The sequence below is a fragment of the Desarmillaria tabescens genome (assembly GCF_030435595.1).
Source record: "Desarmillaria tabescens strain CCBAS 213 chromosome Unknown EV420scaffold_23, whole genome shotgun sequence".
NCBI classification, from domain to species: Eukaryota; Fungi; Basidiomycota; class Agaricomycetes; order Agaricales; family Physalacriaceae; genus Desarmillaria; species Desarmillaria tabescens.
Window position 1 is genome coordinate 367,256 of NW_026848322.1, and position 24,048 is coordinate 391,303.

The window sequence follows — 24,048 nt, forward strand, 5'->3', positions numbered from 1 at the left end:
AAAAGTTTTGCTCGCTGTCGTCGACGATGAGCAGGAAATACTGGTCGCGTCGCGGTAAAGTGGGGGGTGCTGACTTGGGGAGGTCGTCACATGGGAATCACGCCTTTTGTGAAAAACCACGGGAGGGGACCTCGAACACCACTTGAATCTTCTCACGCCTGCCACTGCGCCACTTCCCACCTTTCCGGCTTTTTCGGTGGTTCTCGTGTGCTTCTGACATTACAAAATTGCATCAGAACAAAGCGTAGTGTAAAATTATGGTCCGCAAAAAAGTACGGAGAACACAAACAGAATAGATAACGAGAAGAGAAGGAAAAACTCCTAACGAGGTCTCCGAGGTCCTGACATTGATTCTCCGGCATGACTCTGCCGATGTGGCACGTGCCCCAAAACAATGGAATCTCGACTTGGGTAGAGCAAGTTACCCAGGGCCTCAATTAAGTCCTGGCATGCCCGGCGAACTATGAACAAAAAGGAAAAGCGTAGGCACCCCACAGGAAAGTGGAACGGGAACGGAAATCTTCAGATCAACGATAAGGCAGAAGATAGAAGCAAGAGTTGCAAAGTCACCCTGAATGGTGCCAGGACGCTGTAACGGGCGAGGAAGTAGTTCCAAGGAGTCGCTAGGGAACACGATAGAGTGAGAACAGTCGGAAGCGTCTAATTGATGGTGGCGCAATGGTGATCTACAGCCAAGGATGGATCGCGCTTGCACTCGACGAATCGGCGTGCTTGTCAGAAGCACCGGAGGGTAGAATCAAGAATTCAAAGCGAAGTCGGTGCTATACGGTTCAGTGAGAGACCAATGGCTTACGGGCATGGCAAGCACCGCAAGGTTTCCGGTTGGCTTGCAGTCGAGGACGACAAGCTTCGGAACACAATCCTAGAGCGAGGGACGGCTGTCGTATTGAGATTCACTGCGACTTCATGCTAACCTGACGCTGCCATCGAATGAGTACCACAATAAGGGTGCAAAAAGATCATATACGCACAAATTATACAATAACGACCGCAAGGTGTCGTCGAAGGCTCCCCTTCAACTAGACGACCGAGACACAAGAACCCTTCCTGAGAATCACCAAGCGCATATAAGCACGAAATCGCGTGTCCTCGAAACCCTGGCTGGGCGGACGCCCGCCACCACGATCCTCGTATGCGGTTGTTGAGGTCATATTCGAGCAAGGTGATGGTGTTAGAGGCAAAAGACTCGGATGATGAGCACGACACGGCTACCGCTCTCTGGTCTGGCGAGTCCGAGTGTATCCTTTGTGTATCCTGAGTCCTAGGTCAATAACTAAATATCGAGGGAAGAAAAGCGCACATACACATAAAATTGCGTGTCCTCGAAACGGTTGGTCGAAACCACGGATTTAATCATTTGATTAACCTCCTTAACCAGCACGATGCGTAGTACAAGAACCACAATGTGTGCTTCGTGTGTTGAGACTGATGTGATGGTGGTGATCAAGAAAGAGGATGACGTCACAGCCACCGTCGTGCTCTCACCATCATGGTTACAACAGTCAACTCCCGCTAGAAATTTACATAACTCTTTGCCATTTTATTCTCGTAGCACGACTGCACTTTCTCAACACTTGGATGGGCTCAATATCGATAACCCCAAGGCTCTTTGTGCTGTTCTTCCGACCCGTCACCTAGAACACAGACTTATCTTTTCCGAGCTATTCGCCTCCGACGTCGACGCCTTGTAGCCCGTGATCATAATTTTCACCTTCCATATGTCCATTCCTGTGTGCTCCTCACGATCTGAACAATGATTTCCTCATGATTGGGGCCTCCCTGTATTTGCCTAACGGAGGGGGATGATCTAGGTTAGCGGACCCCTCGAGTCTTCATTGCTTACTATCATCACGTCTGCGAGCCCCGTCCTGACCTCTCTGGTTTCTCCTGTCCCCGCTCCTTCAGAACGTCCTGTTCCAGCCATCCACGTTTGCCTGAATAATCATTGCGCGCGCCGTTTATCTTTCTTCCTGAACGTTGACGAACCCATAATTCAGACGGTGATGCGGTCGTGTTAGCAAATAACGCAACGGTTCGTCTGTAATCAGCTCTGGGTTGGAGGTCCATTGTAAAGCTCTTTTGACCGCTTGATGAGGCAGAAATAATATATTACTGTCCAGGGCGTCGGGTAAATGCCAGTCTACTGTTCATATTTCCTTAACTGCTCAGGAGCATCCCGAGCCTATCATCGTTTCCCGATTCAAGATCATGACAACAGCATCTTCAAATTCCCCTGGCCCTGGGAAGATTGGACCCACATTGACCCACAGCGGCCAATATCCGGCGACAATACATATATGTTTCAACAAATCGGTAAACGTCACAACAAGGGGCAGTCCAGTCGTGCCTGTCAACAGGAACCGGCTGCAGCACATGGTGGCTCTCAGAATTATTATCCGGAATAATATACTTCTATCGATTGGTATCAACAGTAAATTTGAACTCTATAAAGGCACATAACCGTCTAGATCTATGTCATCCTCGTACACTACAGTCACTATGGATACAAGCTATCCGCACCAGCGGACATGTCAGAATTCTATATATCTTCTATGCAATGAATTAGAGATTACAGATCTTCGAACAGCCTCTTCGGATCCATCTCCTCAAACGAGATCCTATACACCTTTTCAAAAAGCGGGTATCCCTCCAAGCGTCCGCGAGCCTCGAGGAACTCGAAGACTTCTCGCGAAGTCAGCGTTCCTTGGAGTTTTTGACCATTCAGGAGCTCCTTTTCGAGTTGTTCGAACGATTTTCCCGAGTCTGGTTTAGATTCTACTTAAAATCAGTCGGGGAAAGATGACAGTGCGGAACAACCGGACGAACCTCCAGAATACTCTGGTTTGCTCTTGATGAACGCCTCTGCACATTTCCGATTTCTCCCACCAAATGACGTCGTAATAAGATCTGCAACACCTATCCCATTTCTCAGCAAAGGGAACAAAAAAACCAAAAAAAAAAACAAACATCACATACCAGCAGAATGATGCGAAAACGTCAACGGCGAACTGCCCGGGAAGAACTCCAACGTGAACGTCGACATCTCCAAGAGTCCAATCCTCAAAATCGCGGCTTTAGTATTACCCCCGAGGCCCATCCCATCTACAAATCCTGCCGCAAGCGCAACAACATTCTTCAGCGCTCCACTCAGGCTGACACCTGCCACATCTTCAATTGGGTGTACCCTAAAACTCGGGCCGTCAAACACAGCATGCCACAGCGCCGCGTCTTTCGCGCTCGGCACGCCGATGGTCGTCTCGCAGAACTCTCCCCGCCCGACGTCGAGTGCGATGTTGGCACCGCCTAGGGCGGAGCAGGGGATTCCGAGCTCTTTCTCGATGACGGAGGGGTAGGTGTGGATGTCGGCGGTGGGACCGTCCTTCTGGATAACGACTTCGACGCCTTTGATTGCTGAAATGGCGCGCGCCCTGGAGCTGATTAAACCAGGTTCCTTGAGCTCTTCGAGGATACTCGGGAGGTACTGGTGCGGGACAACGATGAGAATAAGCGTCGCATTCCGCACGGTCTCCTTGAGACTGGGCACCGCAACGAGGTTCTCGGGAAGATCGACATTAGGTAGGTACCTCTCATTCTGGTGCGTCTGGTTGAATATCTCCGTAAGCTTGCCTCGTCCGGGTACCTAGCAGGAGGAAACAGTCAGTAAACAGAAGAAACCGAGAACCGAAAACCCCAACCTCATGCTCCCTAACCCATATCCTAACCTCAGGATCGAATCCCTCCCGTTCAGCCGCGTTTAAAGCAGCAACACGCGCAAGCGCAGTACCCCAACTCCCAGACCCGACGATCGCGATTTTCTCTAGACGCGCGGGACTCTTCGTACCGCTTTTCTTATCCACGACGTACTCCTCTGGCTCGTAGGGCTCAAACTTTGTGATAAAAGGAGCCATCGCTGCGGAGCTCGTCCTGCGGACCATCGGCTTGGGCGGTTCGTCCTCGTCAGAGGAGGAATCGGGAGGTGATTCGGGGGTGGAGACTTTGCTCTGTTTCTTCGTAGCGGCGTTGGACATGGCTGTGAAGCTCATGCTTGCTCCGCTAAGGGTGTTGAAGCCGAAAGGCTTGGAGGGAAGTCCGCGTTTGGATTGCGGTGGTTTGGAGAGTGGTCGTAGGAGGGGAGAAGGCGGGCGCGAGGAGTCGGGGGAAGATGGACCAGACATGGGTGTTTGACTGCCGTTGAACGTTGGAGACGGTGAGGGCGACCCAGATAGGGAAGAGGAAGGAGAGGAAGGCATGGTGTTCTGGTAATATGCAGGTTCGACTCTAGAAATAGGCAAAAAAAAGGAGTAAAGAGAGTGGGAGTTGGAAGCAGTGGCGCCAACGTCTTCTATATCAGAAACGAGTTAAAGAGACGGTAAGAGGCCGCTTCTAAGTGGTCATGGCGAGTTAAAAATAGGCGCCATTTCCAAAACCGCATTTCGTCATAAAGCGGCAGTCGCATGTGTGCGTCCTCGGTCCTTGGCATTTGTCGGGTATGCCCCTTTCGGCATCTTTGCTCCAATCCCATCACCCTCATTTTACATCCCATCGTGGAACCGGCTTGTCAGAAATCTGTTGTGGAGCCCATATATAGACGTGATAGGAAATACACTGCGCCGGAATGGGTGAATCGGATGGAGACGGGGAGTTAAAAAAAATGATTCGAAGGAAAGGAGAGCTCCACACATCGCCGCAAGTGGGCGGATTCGAAATGAGTAACCAACAGGGATGCATCATCACAACAGGAGTGAAACGTGGGTGGGCTCCGCGATCTGGTGTATATTTTCAAACGAGGCTGCATATAACTTGAGCCTTGCGCCGCTGCTGTTTGCTGTAACCTTCATCTTGCTCCCATCATGACTTCCTCGCCGGTATCAACTGTTCTAATGAAGACGAAAGCCGTCCTGTTTGAGTCAGTATGCTATCGGTACCAACTAGTCATTTGTACTCACCGTCAGTCAGCATGGACGGAACCCTCATCGACTCATCGCCAGCGGTAACCGCAGCCTGGAACCTCCTCAAATCAACAGGCTACGATTTCCTTGACCTCGACGATATCCTCCGGTCCGCACACGGTTACCGTACCATCGACGCCCTCCGAAAATGGTGCAAAATCACCGACGAGGAAAAACTTAAATCCGAAGTCGTGAGATTCGAAGAAGCCATCCTCGCCAATGCGTCGAAACCTGGCGGTGGTATTATCGCTCTTCCTGGGGTAAAGAAGCTCCTGGACGGCATTCAGGGTGGGCGACCGGACGAGGATCAAGGTTGGAGCGTTTGCACATCTTGTAGGTTTTCGATGGTTCTTTGAATATCTGATTCTGAGAGTGATGGCCTGGTAGCAACGACATTCTACGCTTCCAAGGCGCTTCCTGCAGCTGGTCTCAGGATTCCCAACCACTTCGTCACCGCCGAGAGCGTGAAGCAAGGAAAGCCAGCCCCGGATCCGTATTTGCTCGGCGCTAAACTCAACGAAACCGCGCCTTCTGATTGTATGACGTTTCATCCCCCCTACAAAATTCCTTGACATTGAGCCGTATCACAGGTATCGTCGTTGAAGACGCTCCAACCGGTATCCGTTCAGGAAAAGCAGCAGGCTGCTTCGTACTTGCAACGTGCACCTCCCACACGCGTGAGAGCCTCGAAAAGGAGCATCCACACTTTTTGGTAGAAGATTTAAGCCAGTAAGTATCATCCATTCAGACAACTTTGGTATACAGTCTTACCTCATTCCAGCGTCCGGCCCCACCGTAACGAGGACGGCTCCATCTCTTTACTCATCACCCAACCTCCCGGTCGCGATTATCCGGACTCTGCTATTCCCACGCCGGAAGACACGCCTCTCCATACTCCCACTCTTTCGAGAGAGGCTTCGCAGGCTGATATCCATATGGATAAGGGATCCCTTCCTGACCACGCTGTGTACACCATGGCCCGTGTTGCCGGGGAAAGTATCATCCAATGAAGAATTGTTACGCCGAGAAATAGATCTAGAGATAGAACTTAGAGTGTATTCTGATTCCAGATATGCATTGATACGCGCCGAGCGTTGTAATTATAGATACTGCCAGTAAAATATAGACGTGCTTTTTTGGAATAGTTCGGAAGTAGATCCTAGTGGCCAATTGTTATCGCTCGAAGGGTATTCTTGTAACGAAAGGTTCCATTAATGTTCGTACGCCACGCTGTGAGGCCCGTTAACTACGGACTACAATGGAAGCAAACATTGCGTAGCGAAGAAAATGACGAATCGTTGGAAGAGGAACGAACAAACAGGGTCATGAAAATGACGTAGTTCGGCACAACTCGGATGATCCGAGGTTACCCGACGAAGTTCGTCCAGATCCATCATCCATGAAGCTTGAAGAGGTACACGGCCGCTTGGATACCGATTTAAAGAACCACACTGGGTCTAATCCTAGAAATACACCCATTTCAAACGACGTATACCAAAACTGATCACCATTGTCGTACATGGAGATTTATGGGGCACTGCGGAATTAATTTTCTACTTCTACTTCCATCTTACCGTGGCGCAACCATGTCAACGGAATATGGATGATGTTCAAATTTCATCAGGCTCGGATTTGGGATGTCCCGTTCGGGAGCTTGAGTTTTGAGCCATGATAGACTCGATGCAAATGGGAACAGGATCAGCATTATGCAGACGGCCTAGATGTGCGAGGTCACTCTGGCGTAGACATATGTTACAGCAGTATTCGAGAGTCAAAGTGTACTATTATGGTGGTATGTAGATTACCGATGTTGAGGCGTCAGATGTAAGAACGGACATGGTTGCAGTACGTCTCCTGCGAAAGAAACCATCATTAAGCAGCTCCGCAAGTGGTTAACCGCAAATATATGCTCGTACGTATTGCACTTCAACTGTAACCCTCTCAATGACCTGCAAACTAACAGGGTTCGGTAAAGATATGGTGATGACCAGAGTAAGGAAGACGTAAGGAGTAAGCACAAATAGTCCAGTTAGTGCGGCGTAGGATAGAAATAGCAACCGAGGGGCGACCGCGTGAAGATGCTGGACATTGATAATTATGTACAGAAAAAGATGATAAGTGAGATGTTTTCTCACCCTAGTATCCAAGCTGTATCTATATAACCTCTTTCCAGCCCGCGAAATGAACAACGGTCAATATGGCTTGAGATAGATCTGAGCCATCGTCTTGGCTTGAATCATCTCCATGTATTAGATGAGATCTGGTTAGCTAGTTGAAGTAACTCTTGTATGAACACCCTTACGGCAGTTTTAATTTCAAGACTCGTAACCCGCACGAGGCTTATTTATTATTACCGTGTTAACTGACGCCGAAGCACCAAATGGGGGGACGGACACTGTTGCGAGTCACGTACTAGAATGAGTGAATGAATGAGGAAACTCCACTTACCGCAAGGTTGGGGGTACTAAAATTCCCAACCGAATGGTGGCCTCCAGAAGAAGCTAGACGCAAAGGAGAAGCACAAAGGGCAGGAAAAAATTTGGCTAACAACGAATGGACTCCTCTGTGTGCTGGGGCTGTAAATCGACACGAGGAAATTTTTCCTCCCGTATTCGATCAGGTAAAAGTCTACGGCGATCAAAAGCCTCGACGTGACTCAGAGGGGAATGAAAAATCGAGAAACTAAATGCGTCGACGATCCAGAGTGTGCTCCATTTGGCGCCGTAGGATAGGAATATGCGAGGAGGAGCGACCGCGTGCAGGTGTTAATTTGGGATCTACATATTGCAACCAGCTTTACAAACAAGTGGTAAACTTTCCCTTAAGATGGTTTCTCGCCCTAATGACCGACGAGAGTTATGTCTATGTTCAAGATCATGAAGCTCTTTCCAACCAGCAGAATCAGATTCTTCCTCCTGAAGAAATTTGACGAAGAGAAGCCGAATCGGTTAACCTTGTGAGCTCCTCAACACTAAAAACTGCGACTCGCAAACATCCAGAAAATATTAGAGCAGAAAATAAGAGCAAGCTCGAGAAACTGATGAGAGTGCATAGAAGATTTGTGGACATCGCTGAGCGCAACATGCACTATTGCAGTCCTAATTGTATATCTATTCTCCAATTCCAGCTGGGAAGTGCGGCATACACGTCGTACGTCAAGCTTAAGTGGGAGAAGGTCGTCGGTCGTCCATATATCGTCTCGTTATCACAGATGGTCGACAGAAAGCAAGCAATCCTGAAAGGAAAACGGGCGAGATATAAATCACTTGGCCATGGGATGGATCACGGACTGTCGGCAAGTTCCGTTTCCTCTCCGACCGCGACCACCACCAAGCACACACGAGCCTGCCGTCACCTCGTAACTAAGCGTCACGGAACTCAAAAGAGCTCGCAATGTATCGAATTCCTCGCATGGCCACAGTCCCACCACGATGCGTCGCGCCTTCAGCTCCAAAATCGAACTCAAAACGTGAAAAAAGTTTGAGGATGCTCGACATGTCTTCATTTCCGATATACTTGGCACAGGTGAGTAGTCAGTTTTTGTCTCCATTGTCCTTGTGAATGATTTGATTCAGAAAGGCGCCATCCATTCGAGCGAAAAATTCTCGGTCGAAAACAGTCGCGTTTTATCCGCCTTTGTGTCGCTCGTTTTCTCTATGGCCATCTTCTTCCACGTCCTCGTTATCTGCAGATAATCAAAAAGCTGCAACTCCCCCCGAGGCTACTACCGGAACAGAAGTCCCAGCATCCCCAAGTGACATACTCCCTCTAGAGATGGTAGATACCGCGTCTATTATTGCGCCCCTTCATCCAGGCGACCTAGCATCTCTAGGTCTCGCAGGATACACCCCAGCAGGATTCTACCAGACCTTCCTAGAAACATTCAACTACACCACCGGCTGGTCCTGGTTCTGGACCATCGTCTTCGGCGCAGCCCTCTCACGAATCCTCGTCGCTCCCTTGTTCATCGATGCGAGCGCATACGCGAGGCTCCCAAGCATGGGCGAAGAATTTGCACGCGTCGAGGGCATCAAAGACCCTGCACGGTCGGTGAAGGCGTTCCGGAAGATCGAGGAGAGGTACGGTATCAGCTTGACGAAACACACATTCGGCTGGGTTCCGAGGGCATTCATATGGACGAGCATGGCGTGGGGGGTGCATTCTATGTGCATGCTTCCGGTGGTGCAGTTGACGCAGGGAGGGGGACCGTGGTCGATGGATTTGGCGGCGGTGTCGCCGATGTGGATGAATGTTGCTCTCGTGGGCGCGATTTTCTGCCAGTCGAAGGTACGTTTTTATTTCGAGACTTTTTTTGTAGTAGATCTCATTGTGTATAGCTCAGCTCGATATCGGTCTCGCCTGAAGACGATGGTAAAATCTCCATCGCAAACGTGTTACTACCCTTAAGTGCTTACAGCGCCGTGTGGGCTTTGGAGCTTCCAGTTGTAAATTTGCCATCTTAGTTTCATGACCGCTTTCTTACCGTCCGGCTTTCTAGGGGACGGTTCTCTCTGTGCTGTCGTTCTCGTTGGTTCACTCGGGTCAAATCATACTATCAAGACCGCCTTTTCGTAGTCTCCCTGAAATGCCGAGGCCGAGACCAAGAGCTCTCCGGGATTTACCTCCGAGTAAGCATCCGAAAAGTAGATACTGATTATTGTTGCCCAGTTAAGGTTAATCGGTACACGTCGGTATTGTGGTTGTGCGCATCCGTCGAGAATAAATGTGTCGTTTTGCTCTTGTTGACAACGTCAAGGAAAATTAGAATTCTCCCTGGATGATGGTGAGAAGTATGGAAGTGCTCGACAAGAACTATTTCTTTCTTTCTCGCTAATTTCCCGAAGAAACAATCAATTCAAGTCCTACCTCTTCAGAAACAGCTTTACCTGGGCTGAATCTGAGCGTTCATTGCCATGTCCTTTTGCCGTGGTAGCTTCTTCATGAAGTCCTCTGTGATGGAATATATGGATGGGAAATACTCTGCTCTCGTCCAGAACGGAATACCTAGCACTGAAGAACATAGACCTGTGTTTTCGGATGGTTCATAGATACGTACAGCGTGCAACTTATACACCAATTCACAGAAAACATATACAAAGCAGCTAAAAGCGACCTATGATCGAAACATGAAGTGAACCATAGGGCAGGACAGATAATGCGATGAAGAATGAAGGACGCGAATCGGGCAACAGCCTCGATGTTCATCAACGGTGGGAGGATATGTCGGGAATGAGTAGGGTTGATCTTCTTTCTGCCTAGATAATCTCTTCCTCCACTACCATTTGCCCAGCGGCATGAAGTTTGGGCATGGCCGTCAAGATAACATCCCGAATGGCCTGGTGCACGGTCACATTGAATTGGACCACCTTGAGATTACAATATCGAGAATCGGCGAGTTTTGAGTCCAACAACTTCAGACAGTCATGAAGATCTGCATTCTCTAGGAAATCTGATATAAGAGTAAGGTCCAGGTGAACAAAGAGCCGCTCCATAGATGTAGAACGGCTACTACCCGGGAGGACGCAAAGGGAAAGGGTGAACAGGCTGCTCATGAGAGAGGACTTAGAGATGCAGGACGGGTGATATTCAACGGTTGGCACCTGTGAGAAATCCGGCCTGAACGAAGCTTCCATAGGCTCTGATGACCATTATAGTTGGAATGAACCAATGGATGTTTAGTGCTTACCAGACAGATTCATATATATGTCGAGCCCTCGAAGCGTACCACAGGTGACGGCAAGGATTTTACGTAGACCCCTGACATCATCTGGAGTGAAAGCCTTGTACTGGATTTTGTGTAAACCATGAAGAGCAAAACTCCCAACTTCCGTGATTGGCATGATTCCTATAAACGCCCAGTACACACTGTAGCTGACACTTGCGATCGAGAGAAACTCCAAAGGAGGACCTTGTGCGAGTGCATAGGCGCCGAACACCACGGGACGATGGACTATAACAGAGATCAGGGATAAGGATGTGAGGTGTGGATATGCGCATATCCACATGCGGAAGCTTCGTGTGCTGGGGAACAAGATGTCCTCTAGCGTAAGGGAAGTAATCGAGAGAAAGTTGGTCTTCCATACATCATCGAGAAGCCCCCTGACGTGCAGTGAGGTGATGTTAGGGAGGGAGGGAAGCTGTGAAACTGAGACAAGAGCAAGCATCTTAAGCGACTGTACCAGAGTTGGAATCACTGGCGAGATGTCGCAGAGGGAAATAAACTGATGAAATTCTGATTCTGTCTCGATGCGGACGGTTTGGAAGAGATAGAACCGGGCTCGAGTGTGGAATGCTCTGGAGACAGATAGAGAAGCGACAAGTGCTTCCCGGTCATCGCTGAGCTCATCGATTATGTGCTCGATGATCTCTGTGGGGATTTGCGACATATTCGGTGGAAATTGGGAAACAATCCGAGTCTGTAATGGATTCAGTAGAGGAAGTTAGGAGTCGCTGAGTCGTAGGAAAGCACTGGCAACCCGGCCCGGGAAACCGGGTGCCGGGACCGTCCCCTTTCTGACACCCCGATGATCCCCTCCCTCTCTTTCCGTTGTTCTCCAACTTTTCCCCTTGCAGAATCCTGCTGAAACTGGGGAATTCAGTGGTACATGACGCGGTTATTCTATTGAAAATCAACCTGTATTGTACGTGCAACACTGGTATGTGTCTTTAGTTCGCTTTTTGGCAAAGCTAAACATTGCAGACTGGTAGGTTTGCCTGTGAAAGAGGCTCTTTTTCTCTCTTTTGGATGATTGCTAGGTATTTGTGGCTCCAAATCTGTGATACAAATGAATATATTGCTCCTGGGAACCTACAAGCCCGCCTCAACAGGGTCTCTCTGGTTGATTCATTCTGGCTCCTCAGCGCTTTTGGTGGCTATATATGCTCTTGATGGACTGGAGCATTTTGAGGAGAGCAATAATCACCTGTTGACTGTACTTTATGCCTGGTCAATGGCCATTCCCCTGCTCCAGAGGACGGAAAAGGTGGCGCTCAATGGCATAGGTTAGCCATGTGACCAGGACGCGAAGACGACGGTGAACGCATGCCACTCCGGTCTTTTACGGGATTCCCTCCTTCATGTCGCCTGACTTCCCTCCGGCCGTCCTTATCACTGCCTACGGGTGATCAGAAAGATGCAACACTCCCTGAGGCCCCCAACCCGGAAGCTCTAGCACCTCCAAGTGATATGCTCCCTATGGAGGGCCCCTCCGGCCAGGCGAACTAACCCAGCTTTTCGGGTACGATATCAGTTTGACGAAACAGTGTTAGCTGGGCTGCGAGGGCATTCTTGTGGACGAGGATGGTGTGGGGGGAGAATGTTATGTGCATGCTGGGGGGGCCGTGGTCGACGGATTTGACGGCCGCGTCGCCGACATGGATGCATCTTGCACTTATGGTTCTCCAACTTGAAATGACATCCAAAAAGCGGATACTAATTATTATTGACCAGTTAGTAAGGCTAATTGATACTCGTCGCGATCGTAAATGTGTGCATCCGTCGAGTATAAATGTGGCCCTTGCTGTCTCCAGCGTGTGCCATCGGCAAGTTAATCACTAAGATTGAATGCCTTTGGATGATGGTGAAAGTCGTCCAAGTGTTCTATTTGGAGAGCTGCTTCATACTTTGTTGCCAATTTCCCGAGGAAGCTATCAATCCGGGACCTGGTCCTTCAGAAGCAGCTCCGCGTTTCCCTTACCCAGGCTGAATCTGACTGTTCACTGCCACGCGCTTTGTCGTGGTCACTTCTTCTGGGGGCTGCCATGCGAATAGATGGGACTGAACACCGTTGAGCAGATACGTCACACAACATCACTGGCAGGCTACCATCAAGACCAATGTTAGGCTGATACCGGAACATACAACTCAGACCTGTCATATGAGGGCGTTGCAAAGAGATACCTTACTGTGTTCTCGGTAACCATGCACATGACAAAAGTGCAGGTAGACCAGACTTGTAAGATCTAAAATGCCAGGGCTGAATGTTAACACCTTCGAGCACGCAAACATAGCATCGAGCGCTGTAGATCTGTGTCAGTACCTCGCAAGAATTGCAAAAAAAAAAAACGCGGCCCACCAGGAAGAGATGAGATGATACAATGCTGCATAAGATCATTAGCAAGGCTTCGTGTTCAGACTGTGAGACACGTACCGTGCATAGAGGTATCTATTATTCACACAGAATTTACCGTCACTGGTGCATCATCCGGGACATGGGAGAGAGCAAGCGGAGAGTAGCGAGTACCAATCATCGCACATAGAGACACCCAAGGACCCAGCATCAGAGGTAGAATTCAGAAGGCCGCAAAAGACTGGGAGGCACTGCCCAGGCCCGAGAATACAAGATCAATTGGACGAGACAGCCGCAACGATGAGAGAAAGAGCAGGGATGGGAAGAAGTCAGAGTCTGAACTCGTGCGATATCAGCGTGTTCGACTCAACTTAGCGCAAAATTTCACTCACTCTAAACACTTTGTCATCTGTGTAAACCATTCAATTCAGAAAGGCATCCTCTAATTCTCTGGTTAAAAGTTCCACATTTTATACTTCTTGCCCCCCGTTTTCTCTATTGCCGTCCTTTCTATCTGCTGGTAATAACAAGCTGCGAGGCTCACTGAGGCCCACCGATATAACAGAAGATATGGCATCTCCGAGTGAATTACCTTCTCTAGACACCACGTCTGTCATTGCGCTCCTTCATCTAGGTGACCTAATCTCCCGCAGTCTCGTAGGACATATTCTGTCAAGCTTTCCTAGAAGCATTCAATTACACTCCTGGCTAATCATTGCATTTCAGTGAAGCCCTCTCCTGAGCCCTCGTCGCCCCTTGGTTCGTTGACCGAAGCACATACGCGAGACTCCCAAGCATGGACGAAGAATTTTCGCGCGTCGAGGGCATTAAAGACCCTGCGCGGTCGGCGAAAGCGTTCCGGAAGATCGAGGAGAAGTACGATATCAGCTTGACAAAACACACTTTTGACTGGGTTCCGAGGGCGTTCATAGGGACGACTACGGCGTGGGGGGTGAATGCTACTAAACTTCTCTGCTAACAGCACATAGGGCGGGATGGATGATGCGGCGAAGGGCACGAATCGGGCAACAGCCTTGATCTTGATCGACGACGGTAAAATCTGGGATATCCTTCATGCTGCTTAGATGGTCACGTCCACTACTGCTAGCCGCCCGACAGCGTGCAATTTGGGCAAAGCTATCAATATAGCGTCCCGAACCGCCTGGCGCATCTTTCCGGGCCCCACATTGAATTGAACCACCTTGGGATTGCAATATAGAGGATCGGTAAGTCTAATGTCCAATGGTGCCCGACCGCTAGAGAACGTTGGACTCTCTAGGAAATCTGATGGCATAAGGATAGGACTTAGGTGAATAATGAGTCGCTCCATAAGTGCAGAACGGTTACTGCTTGTAGGGGTGCAAGAGGAAAGCCAGAGAATTATCCCGGAGAAAGAGAACTCAGAGATGCGGGGCATGCGAAATTCAACGGTTGGCACCTGTGAAATATCCGGATGGACATTACCAAAAATTTGTATGGGGTCTAATCATCATTACGGTTAGTGGTTAAATGGGCTAATGATTTACTTAATGCTTACAGAACGGATTCATCGTCACGTGGAGCTCTCGAAGCGTAGCACGGCTGATGGCAAGTAATTTATGTAGACCAACGGCATCATCTGGGTCCTTGACCTCGTGACGGATTTTGCGTAAACCGTGAAGAGCGAAAGTACTGATATTTCCGTTCGCGCTCCCTAGAAATGCCTCGTACACGTTGTAATTAACGTCTGCGAACGAGAGAAACTCTAAAGGAGGACCTTGTGCCAGCGCATAGGCGTCGAACATTGAGGGATGATGAATTCGAACATAGCTCAAGGACAAGGATGTGAGGTGTGGATATGCGCATATCCATGTGCGGAAGCTCAGTGCAGTGGGGAAGCTGACGTCCTCTAACATAAGGGAAGTAGTCGAGGGAAAGTTGGACTGCCATACATCATTGGAAGGCCCTCTGATGTGCAGTGAGGTGACGTTAGGTAGGGAGGGCAGCTGGGGCATCGTTTTGTAGCAACGTATCTCGAGTGACTGTACCAGACTCGAAATTACTGGCGAGATGTCGCAGAGGGAAATAAACTGATGGAAATCTGATTCCATGCTGAGGGTGACGATTCGGAAGAGATGGTACCGAGCTCGACCGTGGAAGACATGGGAAACAGACAGAGAAGCGACCAGTGCTTTCCTGTCATCGCTGAGCTTGTCGATTATCTGCTCGATGATCTCCGTAGGGATTTCTGACATATTCAGTAGAAATTAGGAAACGGTCCTAGTCTGTAATGGGTTCAGTCTTTCAGATATCACTGTATCTTTCGTCAACAAGGTCAGATATATGTCAAAAAGCAAGCTCACGGGATTGACATTGTAGAGGAGGTTGGAGTCGTTGAGTGGTGGCGGTGGTGGTGGGAAACCAACAACGCCGGCCCGGAAACCCGGTTGCTGTCAACACTGCGATCTTCTCTCTCTCCATCATGCCACAACTTTTTCCCCCGCAGAATCATCTCGCTGAAACTGATGGGATTTAACGCCACATGACGCGGGTATTCTATTGAAAATGACCCTATACTGGACGTGCAACACTGGTACGTGTCTTTAGTTCGCGTTTTAGCAATGCTAAACATTGCGATAGGTTTGCTTGTGAAAGAAACACATTTTTCTGTCTTGTGGACGATGGTAAAGGCCTCTTAGCTCGAAAACTGTATTACTGAAGAATATCGTCCCCCCTGTGAAGGTATATACAAGCCCTCGACCTGAACAGAGTCTCCAAGATGAATCAATCCGGCTCTTCATCAACGGAAAGCTAGATGGTATCCAGACTCTTTCGGGACCTTGGGAGCTGCATTATGACGTATGAATTCAGTGTTCGTACGGATTTTTTTCTTCCCGTCTATCTTTTTTTCTGACTTGCTCATGCACGCTAGACGTTCCAGAGCATCTGAGTGGAAATTTTCCCGGATAACCACGAGAATCAATCTGTGTGCGTAGCTTTTACTTCTCCTGTGCTTGAGAAATTGAATTTCATTTAGACTCAAAACTCGCGGGCCGCATTTTATCACTTCAGACTCATGCTAGCAAAGCCGGTGTCACTTTTCCTAGCCATGTATGCTCGTGGTCTGGAGCTCTTTAAAGAGGGCAGCATTACAATTTCAACATACTCTAATCAAATGGTCATTCCCTCTCTCTTCAGAGGACGGGACCATGCGGTAGAAGTATTTGCAGTACTCGATGGCGTATGTCATCCAGACTTACCAGGACATCAAGACGATGGTGAGCGCATGCTACTCTGACGTTGTGACGATTCTGTTTTCAAGTGAGAATAATAGCAACTATACTCTAGTGAATTCATTTTAATTCGTTCTGCAGGCAAATTTTCGTGAAAAGTCGAGCGTATACCGCCGTATCCTTGTACAAGCCAGTCTTAGGCAATGTATCAATGTCTGTGTGCACTATGCATGCGTTGGTCTGCGGAGAGCTGCTTTTTTGATCAAGTGATTCTTGCCCGACGAAGTTGGAGGCCTGAATCCTAACTAGGAAGCTTCTTATACGCGCCAAACTCCGGCGGCATAGCGCATCCATATTACAAGTTATTATATGTTCTCGCTTTCTTACGACCTTGTTCGTGTCCGACTCTCCCGATATCCTGCTACCCCTTGCCCTAGCTCCACATCGCTGCTTCCCGAGTCAGAGGACGCCGGTCATATCTTTGGACATCTCGGATAGCCATCCGTAACCGGTTCAAGGTTTCTTTACCGATGCAATGTAGGTGTTCGTGCTGCTACTATTTACCGTACCCGTCTCACTCCCATCGAACCAAAGGCCTTGTGAATATTTTGATGCGATCTGCATAATCCCAGGACACGATGAGCCAGAAGAAAGCCTCGGCTCGTCTGTGTGAGTCAACATGGCCCAACGAGTCGGAAATGAACCGCTCATTATGTCAAGCATTGCGCCCTTTGCCCATTCCGCGTACAGCCTGGGGGTCCCCCATTGCCGGTTGTACGGAAGCAAGCAAAAGGCCCTGTATCTACCCATGCCAAGACGCAGAAAAAGAACTCAGCATCGCCTCCAAGGGTAATATTTCGCTTCATTTCCGGTAATCTTGCCTCGACATTCAGAGTCCGCCTTCACAGAGTCGTAGACCGCCACTGCCTTGGGCTAGACGAGGCTCATCGATCTTTGAAAATTTATCAGTGATTGTTTCGAAACAGCAGACACCAGCAAGTATTGAGTCAGACGCGTTATCGATGTGCCAGATATATCTTATATATCTTTCGGCCGACCAGAATCTCGCAGCAGTCAGTCGCTGTTCTTTTTGTTGGTGGCGTTGTGGAGCTCATAAATGAAATCTGTCATTTCTATGTGTATGGCGGGTGACTCGATATCAAGACAAGATATATAGCTGAAAGCTCAGGTATGTGCCCCATATCTCTTCTCATCTGCCCACTCTCATGTGTGTCATAGCTATCTGCTCTTTTTGCGGCGCAAGCTTCTATCGCGAGGGTTGCACATGCCCGTACATGGTGCCAGGCGGCTCCAGGATAATCTGCTCGAGCTGCCAGCGGTACCCACAACGGGTCAACTTGTTACTCTCCGACCCTGTGGTCGTCAAGACCTCTGGTAACCGCATTGATTTAGATGTTTCTCGAGAGTACAATGAGAGGCCATTCGGTGCACATGCCGTATTTTGGGGCAATATCGATAAGATGGGCACAGCCTCGGAGTTTGGGCAGACCCGTCCAGCTCGATGCGGTCTTTCGTGGCCGCGGCGGCGGTAGAAGGCAAGCCCCTGGATACCTCTCCGCCCATCTATCCTCACTATACCTTGTATATAACAGGCCTCTTTGATTGCTCAGCCATAGCATCCGTTTGGCAGATAGGTTCGCATTTTTGGTTTATCGTACCATCAGCGTCTGACTGCGTAGAACGACCTTCGTAGATCTCTCGGTTTTGTCAGTGGCACAGATTCGATGACATTACGCTCTATGATAATCCGTTGTTCTGATATCAGCAACCATATCTAGTCTGTACTTCACCCTTCCGATTCTCAACGTATAAATTTCCCTTTGGTGTCATCATCTAGCCTGATTCTCTATCCCATGCATTTCGTTCTTGTCTCTTCTTTGCTACGCATTTCTATATCTTTCATTTAGTCTATCATCGTCGTCTTTCCAATTGATTCACAAAGTAGCGATTCTACCAGAGCCACTTGCCATCCGTACGCTTTAGAATTACCAGGATTGGTAGCGCGTATGTTATTAGATATTCAATGTACTTCCGAGTTCGTTCCCAATCCTCCCTTTACCATTTCTGTTTTTCTTTCATCAAATTACCATCTCGAATTATATCGTGTTCAAAATTTTGTTTCGGGGTATCGAGGTACTAACTCTAGTTGTCGATTTCAGATTAGTTGTGGTGGTATTGCGATCCAATTGTCAGTCGATATTGAATATGGTCCTTCCGTCCTTTGTTGTTGTTTTCCCCGTGTGCTCACGTTCATACATGCTGCTTCCTAGAAGTAGAAAAGGGATATATGATAATAATATAGACAGTGCAAAACAAATGGGGAGCCGCAATCTCTAGCAAGTACATCATATTATAGTCTGCCCACTGATGAATCCCCATTGAAAGGAAGAGAAAGGTGTGAATCTATCAACCGACGAGGCGGGATATTCAGACCGTCTCCATAAAAGTCGTGATCAAGCCGTGCCTTGAGCTCTCGCACTGACTTGGCTAGCTCATCAGCGGTAAGAGGTGTCTCGGCGTTCGTACGATGATACTCGAGAATTATGAGCTCGATGTGGAGATCATAACAAGATAGAAACACTCACCGTTACGGGATGGCTCGCGTACCAAACAAAGTAACGCTGAAGCACTGTAAAATGATCATAGAATATATCCGCTTGCTCGACAAGCTTCCGGACCCTTGCTTCGTCCTTGGACAGAAACTCGTTATATAGAGACAGCACCCGACAGCGAGGTTTAATGCCCATTATGCCTTCTGTGAAAAAGTGTAGGATGGGCACAGAGTCCCATCAGGGTAGATTCTGGTATGCTGCGCTCACGCGAGGAATTTCAGCATTCAGGCCTTCCGATACCAGATGTCCGTATGCGCTGATATTAGCAAAAAGCTCTATCATGGGAGGGACACCAGCTGCAAGGTCGTCGAATGCGACACGGATGTCGGCGAAGAATCTATCAAGCGAAGTTCGGGGGATTTGGTCGACCTTGACAACATATTGCTCTCGTAGTCGAGGACTTGCTGTCTCCAGAAGAGCTTCATGGTCGGCTGCTGTCTTTAGGCTTTTCACTGCGGTCTCGAACTGGAGTAATAGCCCATGCTCAATAATAGCGTCAACTCTTTCTGATAGCCGCTTACCGGATTGAGTACTGGAGACACCCCCTAAGGCTTAAAGGATTCGAAAAATTTCTCTATGAGGTAGTCACGGTAGTGAAGCTTGATTTGATATCGAAATCGGCATAGAGTGTGAAGGTTTTCCACAAATGCTGCGCGGTCCTCGTCAAACTGAGTGTTATAATAAAGTGCATATTTTCCAGTGTCACGGAAAAGGCTGTTTTAGTGCGTGATTCGTCAAACGCGTGCGGTGAAAAGGATTGAAGTCGACGCGCCTGCTGTCAAAGTCAAAGTAGTCTCCTGGAGGCAACCCTGCTTCTTCAACTAAGTCAACCATAACGTAGACGTGTCGGAGGTGGAAGCTGAGGATCCCAGCTGAATCTACAGCGGTTACGCAGTTTCCCTCAGTGAAACAAGTGTGTTGCTCCGAGGACGACTTCTCTGTAGATGATGTTGTGAGGATTTTTCTGAGTGTCCAAGAAGCAGAATTGTAGTAAGAGGACGAGGAGAGCGGTAGGCATAGCAGGTAAATCAGGGCAAATGCTGCAAAGCCCCCAAGGATAAAAAGGCAACCTAAGCATCCCAAATGTGACCATGCAAACAGACAGTACCCATGAAGACGACGGGCAGAGGTAATTGGCTGACGTGTGGAAGAATCCTTACTAGTGAAAGGCATAGCTAGAATCTGGCACTTCAAGTTCTTTTGGTGGTGGCGGCAACAGATGAAGATGGTTGACATCAACGAGCGCCGTGATCCTTCGGACCGGCCAACCGGGCGTGCTTTCCGTTCGGTCAACAAGCATCACACTCTGCTACAGCCAGACTTCCCTCCGCGCGCCCTGTTATGGCCTTTCCGGTCGGAAGAAATTGGTATTCTCGAGGCCTTAGACTGGTCAAGACTTGCCTTGCATCCTTGTTGTTAGGAGAGAGCCTTGTCGGGAGTCAGAATGTAAAAGACAAAGACTGCCATAAAAAAACAAAAAGAGCAGATCTCGGACTTGTCGAGGGCCGATGCAGAAAACAAAAGCAACAACAGGGCGCAAAAAGAAGGTCAGGCCACAAAAAGGGCACACTAGTCTTGTGACAGATAAATCAGATAGCTCGAACACCAGCCAATAATTTTTGGTACTTCCTAACTCCCATGTCATCTCCAGGAATAGCAGTCAAACAAGAGCTTCGAACTGTTGGACCGGTAGATTCTTTACTATCCGTCTCTCCTCCGAGTTCACCAACGACCCCTTCGTCTACTCTACTAGAGGCGCCTTCGCTGCATCTGCGTGTTATACTGCCTGCACTTGGCTCAAAAATTTAGACGTCTTTTCTTCTTCGCATTGCTAGGAGGCCTATGTGCACTCACTATCATATCTCAGTTGTGTGCGCCTTCCTCTTCGGCATACTGTATAGCTGTGTCAAGGTGGCGCTCGTTTTATCCTTTGCATACCGGTCAAATTACACACACTGGTTGCATTCTTCACGGAGACTGCTTAGATTCTGCTACCGCTTCATGGACCATTCACTCGCACCTCAAGCACGCGCATTATATGGTGAACCTGATCGAGGGAACGGGTTTGCCTCCCATGCATTTTTTCAACTCAACACCGTATGCTTCGACTATCTCGATTCTCGCATAAATGCATATTTTATATCTAATAGTGTCCGTCGGAACTTCGCAGATCGCGGACTTTCATTCTATCTCAACGACGACCCCAAGCGGCAACGATTAATAGAAGACTTACCGCAGTTCTTTCACTTCCGACGGCTCATACAAGACCAGCATCAGCCATACCTAATAAAGAAGATCTATTCTCATTTCGGCACGAAGCCCATTTCATAGAGCAGTAAGTACCTCTTCATTGCGAATATCTCGCCATTCAGGTTCATACAGTTTAGGACAGCAATAACGGGTCTATCCAAAGCAATAGAGCGTGAAAAGCAGCTCTCCAGGGCAAGCCAGCAACGGCGTGTCGTAGAAGTTGACGAGATTCTTCGAAAAGCGCTCAACCGCTTGTTCAAAGAACTTCAAAATATATTCACATAGCTTGCAGCTGATACGCCGCCTTTCTTACAGTATATTTCTACTGTGCACGCTCAGTGTCAACGTATCTCCTCCGAGCTGGAATCCGAGGTAAGGTACCTCGTGTCGAGAAAGCTTTCCGCCAGATCCCGTGGTGGGATTCACATCCATCTGTAGGCCTCTTTGCACATGGTATCTTAGGGATAAAGCCCCAACGCAGGATAGTTACTAAATACCATGAATTCTCATCGATGGATGCGTCAAACATCCGTTATTTTGTGGAACAGGTAGCTATCCTCCATGATCATCTAGAAATCCTGCAGCGATACTTCCTTTGGTACTCAAATGGACCTATCCTCATGGTTTGTTTTCAATCCTTCATTTAAGTTTCGCGCTCAAGCATTATCAATAGGATGATATCGGGAATGCTCCCATACCGACCCCAGCTGAACTTTTGAAACTGGAGAATGAGCTTGTTGAACAACTACACGCAGCTCAATGGGATACTCGTTACGCTCCTATCCCACCTCATCGATTAACGAAAATGAATCCGTCTTTACCGTTTATTCTTGATCATCAGTAAAAAATTATTTCCAGACCGACTTTTTTACGAACGAGTCACGATTCCTTATTATGTTTTGATTTGACTTGTTGGGTATTTATCTATATGAAGTTCGCTCACTGGCACCATCTCTTGTTCTTCCAAATCTGTCTCTGTAGATAGTGATTTTTTGAAACGCGAGATTGACTCTGCCTTACTTGCAACAGGTACCGACGGTGTTGTGTCTTTTGTTCATCTTGCATCCTCCTGATCACAGAAATATTCCCCCCCTCAGATGCATGATGCTCGTATGATAAAACGACGGTAGAAAGACATAAAGACGGTAATTAAATTGCATCATAATGTTAAAAACAATGTCACGGTCCTAGGCTGGCGCCTCCCCAAGTTTCTGGACGTACGTCCGAATAGCCTTTCGAACAGCAACTGGAGAACTGTCCTCGCCCATATCTGGTACATTTGATGGTGAGATTTCCTCGAGTTCTTTCTAATGACATGGTTAGACATCGGATTCAATTGCAGGAAGAGCCAAACCTTTAGTTCTTCAGAGGCTTCGTGGATGTTTTCACAGCAAGTTCCGATACCCATGAAACGCTCCTGGGCCTCATGAACGTTGAATGCAAGGAACATCATTCTATCCCGATTCTCTTGCAGGCCCTTCGAAATACCCACGAGTGTCAAGAACCACTGTACGTGCGTCTGATTCGTTTCGAGGAGACTGCTCTGATCTCGCAAAAAAAGATCAAAATTGTCGAGCTCCTTATTCAACAAAGAAGTGATGTTCACAGCTTCTCTGACAGCCTTCTTCAGCTTGTCGAGAGTAAAATCCACGGATCCCTGACTTTTTCCCAACTGTTTTCGCAAAGTGCTGTCACGAGACGACGTCGGATAAATCCAAATTGGGTCCAGGACATGCTCGAGACTGTTCACCTTGAAAAGAGTGCGCGGCATTCAGACAGGAATCATCAGCAGAGGAGATAGGATACATACCTCTCTGAGAAATGTGACCTTTGTGTTGTGCCCGGCACGCCTTGATGCAATGAAGGCGCGTTCCAGGAGGCGCGATAACCTAGCCAAGCTAGCAAATCGGTCTGAGATGGCATATCGAAGAGATATGGGTAGCTGAGAACCGTATGCTGTTCTGCGAGACAGATCGCTGAAGGTCGCAGAGTTCTCACTGATCACATCCAGCATGGCGCCCTCGGAGAGAATCTGGATATGACCATGCAGATTAAGAATCTCCTGGGCTTCATGTTTGAGGCGTACAGTCAAATTTGTTGTATGGAAGAACAACACTTTCGATTCTTCACTGGGAAGATAGGGCATCGAAAGGTCACAGCTGACGATAAAGCACTTGAAGCCAAGCATGGGGGGTATGACTGTGCTGAGCAAGCTGGTGAAACCTGCCGCCACACCGTCGATGCTGGCTTCAATGCCTGAGCCAATTCCTGAACAAATAGTGCTAATGCCAGTGCTAGTGCTAGATATCAGGTCGCTTATAGGCTTCAAGAGTTGGAAAATGAGGTTAGCCACATAGCAAAGCAAGATTGTGGCGCCGACTATGAGCCCAAGGTACACCCAGTCACGAGCGTCACCTGTGATAGACACAATAGGCTGCCGGAGAATGGTAGTTACACGGCCGTGAAGTGGAGGAGAATTCTGTTGATCGTCTGTTGATTTTGAGGAAGGGCGCGCCATCTGAAGGTAGAAGCTGAACTGTCGCAAGAGCTACCTCGTCAGATTATATCCTAATCTACTGTATAGCTTACTTCGGGAACTTAATCAGGCTGTCTAGATACCTGAGAGTCGTCTCCACGGTCTCTGTTTCCATGTCCGTTCGCGCTTTCGGGGCTGTGCCGAACTGGTCGAGATTGGTCACTATTGTTGCTCTAATGATAACTGGCACATTCCCGTATGGTACTTGAGCGATTGTTAAGAGAAATCCTTGTCGGGAGTCGGAATGCAAAAGATAAAGACAAAGACAGCCGAAAATAAACAAGAAGGGAGGAAGCGCTCAAGTCTTGGCAGGTCCCGGAACGACCTAGGGCATAAAACAAGGGCGGTTGAAAAAGGAAGTTAGCGTAACATGTCACA

At 48.4% G+C, this 24,048-nt stretch overlaps 10 protein-coding genes across 10 annotated transcripts; 5 read left to right on the forward strand and 5 right to left on the reverse strand.

Moving 5' to 3' along the window:
• Positions 1-2,590: 2,590 nt before the first annotated feature.
• On the reverse strand, positions 2,591-3,929 carry EV420DRAFT_1621172 (NAD-dependent glycerol-3-phosphate dehydrogenase N-terminus-domain-containing protein; the record flags this gene model as incomplete). Its single annotated transcript, XM_060475666.1, has 4 exons — positions 2,591-2,796; positions 2,848-2,937; positions 2,998-3,661; positions 3,717-3,929. 4 exons carry the CDS (start codon positions 3,927-3,929, stop codon positions 2,591-2,593), a joined length of 1,173 nt encoding a protein of 390 aa, XP_060329413.1.
• An 840-nt stretch (positions 3,930-4,769) lies between these two features.
• Positions 4,770-6,082, forward strand: EV420DRAFT_539631 (HAD-like domain-containing protein). The gene is made up of 5 exons (XM_060482510.1): positions 4,770-4,927; positions 4,978-5,303; positions 5,358-5,507; positions 5,561-5,699; positions 5,752-6,082. The coding sequence occupies exons 1-5, from the start codon at positions 4,872-4,874 to the stop codon at positions 5,978-5,980; spliced, it is 900 nt and encodes a 299-aa protein (XP_060329414.1). The 5' UTR covers positions 4,770-4,871; the 3' UTR covers positions 5,981-6,082.
• Positions 6,083-8,283: 2,201 nt separating this feature from the next.
• Positions 8,284-9,738, forward strand: EV420DRAFT_1551435 (uncharacterized protein). The gene is made up of 4 exons (XM_060473475.1): positions 8,284-8,495; positions 8,546-9,257; positions 9,308-9,415; positions 9,469-9,738. The coding sequence occupies exons 2-4, from the start codon at positions 8,745-8,747 to the stop codon at positions 9,622-9,624; spliced, it is 777 nt and encodes a 258-aa protein (XP_060329415.1). The 5' UTR covers positions 8,284-8,495; positions 8,546-8,744; the 3' UTR covers positions 9,625-9,738.
• A 226-nt stretch (positions 9,739-9,964) lies between these two features.
• On the reverse strand, positions 9,965-11,394 carry EV420DRAFT_1551438 (uncharacterized protein). Its single transcript, XM_060473476.1, has 2 exons — positions 10,657-11,394; positions 9,965-10,608 (listed from the first exon to the last, which is right to left on the reverse strand). Exons 1-2 carry the CDS (start codon positions 11,354-11,356, stop codon positions 10,226-10,228), a joined length of 1,083 nt encoding a protein of 360 aa, XP_060329416.1. The 5' UTR covers positions 11,357-11,394; the 3' UTR covers positions 9,965-10,225.
• A 2,550-nt stretch (positions 11,395-13,944) lies between these two features.
• On the reverse strand, positions 13,945-15,448 carry EV420DRAFT_539738 (uncharacterized protein). The gene is made up of 3 exons (XM_060482511.1): positions 15,382-15,448; positions 14,577-15,332; positions 13,945-14,521 (listed from the first exon to the last, which is right to left on the reverse strand). The coding sequence occupies exons 2-3, from the start codon at positions 15,271-15,273 to the stop codon at positions 14,121-14,123; spliced, it is 1,098 nt and encodes a 365-aa protein (XP_060329417.1). The 5' UTR covers positions 15,274-15,332; positions 15,382-15,448; the 3' UTR covers positions 13,945-14,120.
• Positions 15,449-15,483: 35 nt separating this feature from the next.
• EV420DRAFT_1691363 (uncharacterized protein) lies at positions 15,484-17,804 on the forward strand (the record flags this gene model as incomplete). Its single annotated transcript, XM_060479345.1, has 12 exons — positions 15,484-15,611; positions 15,659-15,702; positions 15,761-15,877; positions 16,056-16,259; positions 16,282-16,296; positions 16,393-16,464; positions 16,689-16,769; positions 16,884-16,920; positions 17,002-17,100; positions 17,221-17,324; positions 17,416-17,440; positions 17,491-17,804. Exons 1-12 carry the CDS (start codon positions 15,584-15,586, stop codon positions 17,802-17,804), a joined length of 1,140 nt encoding a protein of 379 aa, XP_060329418.1. The 5' UTR covers positions 15,484-15,583.
• A 1,696-nt stretch (positions 17,805-19,500) lies between these two features.
• On the reverse strand, positions 19,501-20,510 carry EV420DRAFT_539802 (uncharacterized protein). Its single transcript, XM_060482512.1, has one exon. The coding sequence runs from the start codon at positions 20,118-20,120 to the stop codon at positions 19,587-19,589; it is 534 nt and encodes a 177-aa protein (XP_060329419.1). The 5' UTR covers positions 20,121-20,510; the 3' UTR covers positions 19,501-19,586.
• A 1-nt stretch (position 20,511) lies between these two features.
• Positions 20,512-21,457, forward strand: EV420DRAFT_539803 (uncharacterized protein). Its single transcript, XM_060482513.1, has 2 exons — positions 20,512-21,219; positions 21,272-21,457. The coding sequence occupies exon 1, from the start codon at positions 20,727-20,729 to the stop codon at positions 21,213-21,215; it is 489 nt and encodes a 162-aa protein (XP_060329420.1). The 5' UTR covers positions 20,512-20,726; the 3' UTR covers positions 21,216-21,219; positions 21,272-21,457.
• Positions 21,458-21,646: 189 nt separating this feature from the next.
• EV420DRAFT_1765190 (uncharacterized protein) lies at positions 21,647-22,204 on the forward strand (the record flags this gene model as incomplete). The annotated part of the gene is made up of 2 exons (XM_060480813.1): positions 21,647-21,757; positions 21,808-22,204. The coding sequence occupies 2 exons, from the start codon at positions 21,647-21,649 to the stop codon at positions 21,976-21,978; spliced, it is 282 nt and encodes a 93-aa protein (XP_060329421.1). The 3' UTR covers positions 21,979-22,204.
• EV420DRAFT_1551458 (uncharacterized protein) lies at positions 22,190-24,024 on the reverse strand. The gene is made up of 2 exons (XM_060473477.1): positions 22,945-24,024; positions 22,190-22,884 (listed from the first exon to the last, which is right to left on the reverse strand). Exons 1-2 carry the CDS (start codon positions 23,650-23,652, stop codon positions 22,294-22,296), a joined length of 1,299 nt encoding a protein of 432 aa, XP_060329422.1. The 5' UTR covers positions 23,653-24,024; the 3' UTR covers positions 22,190-22,293.
• Between the last annotated feature and the right edge of the window lie 24 nt (positions 24,025-24,048).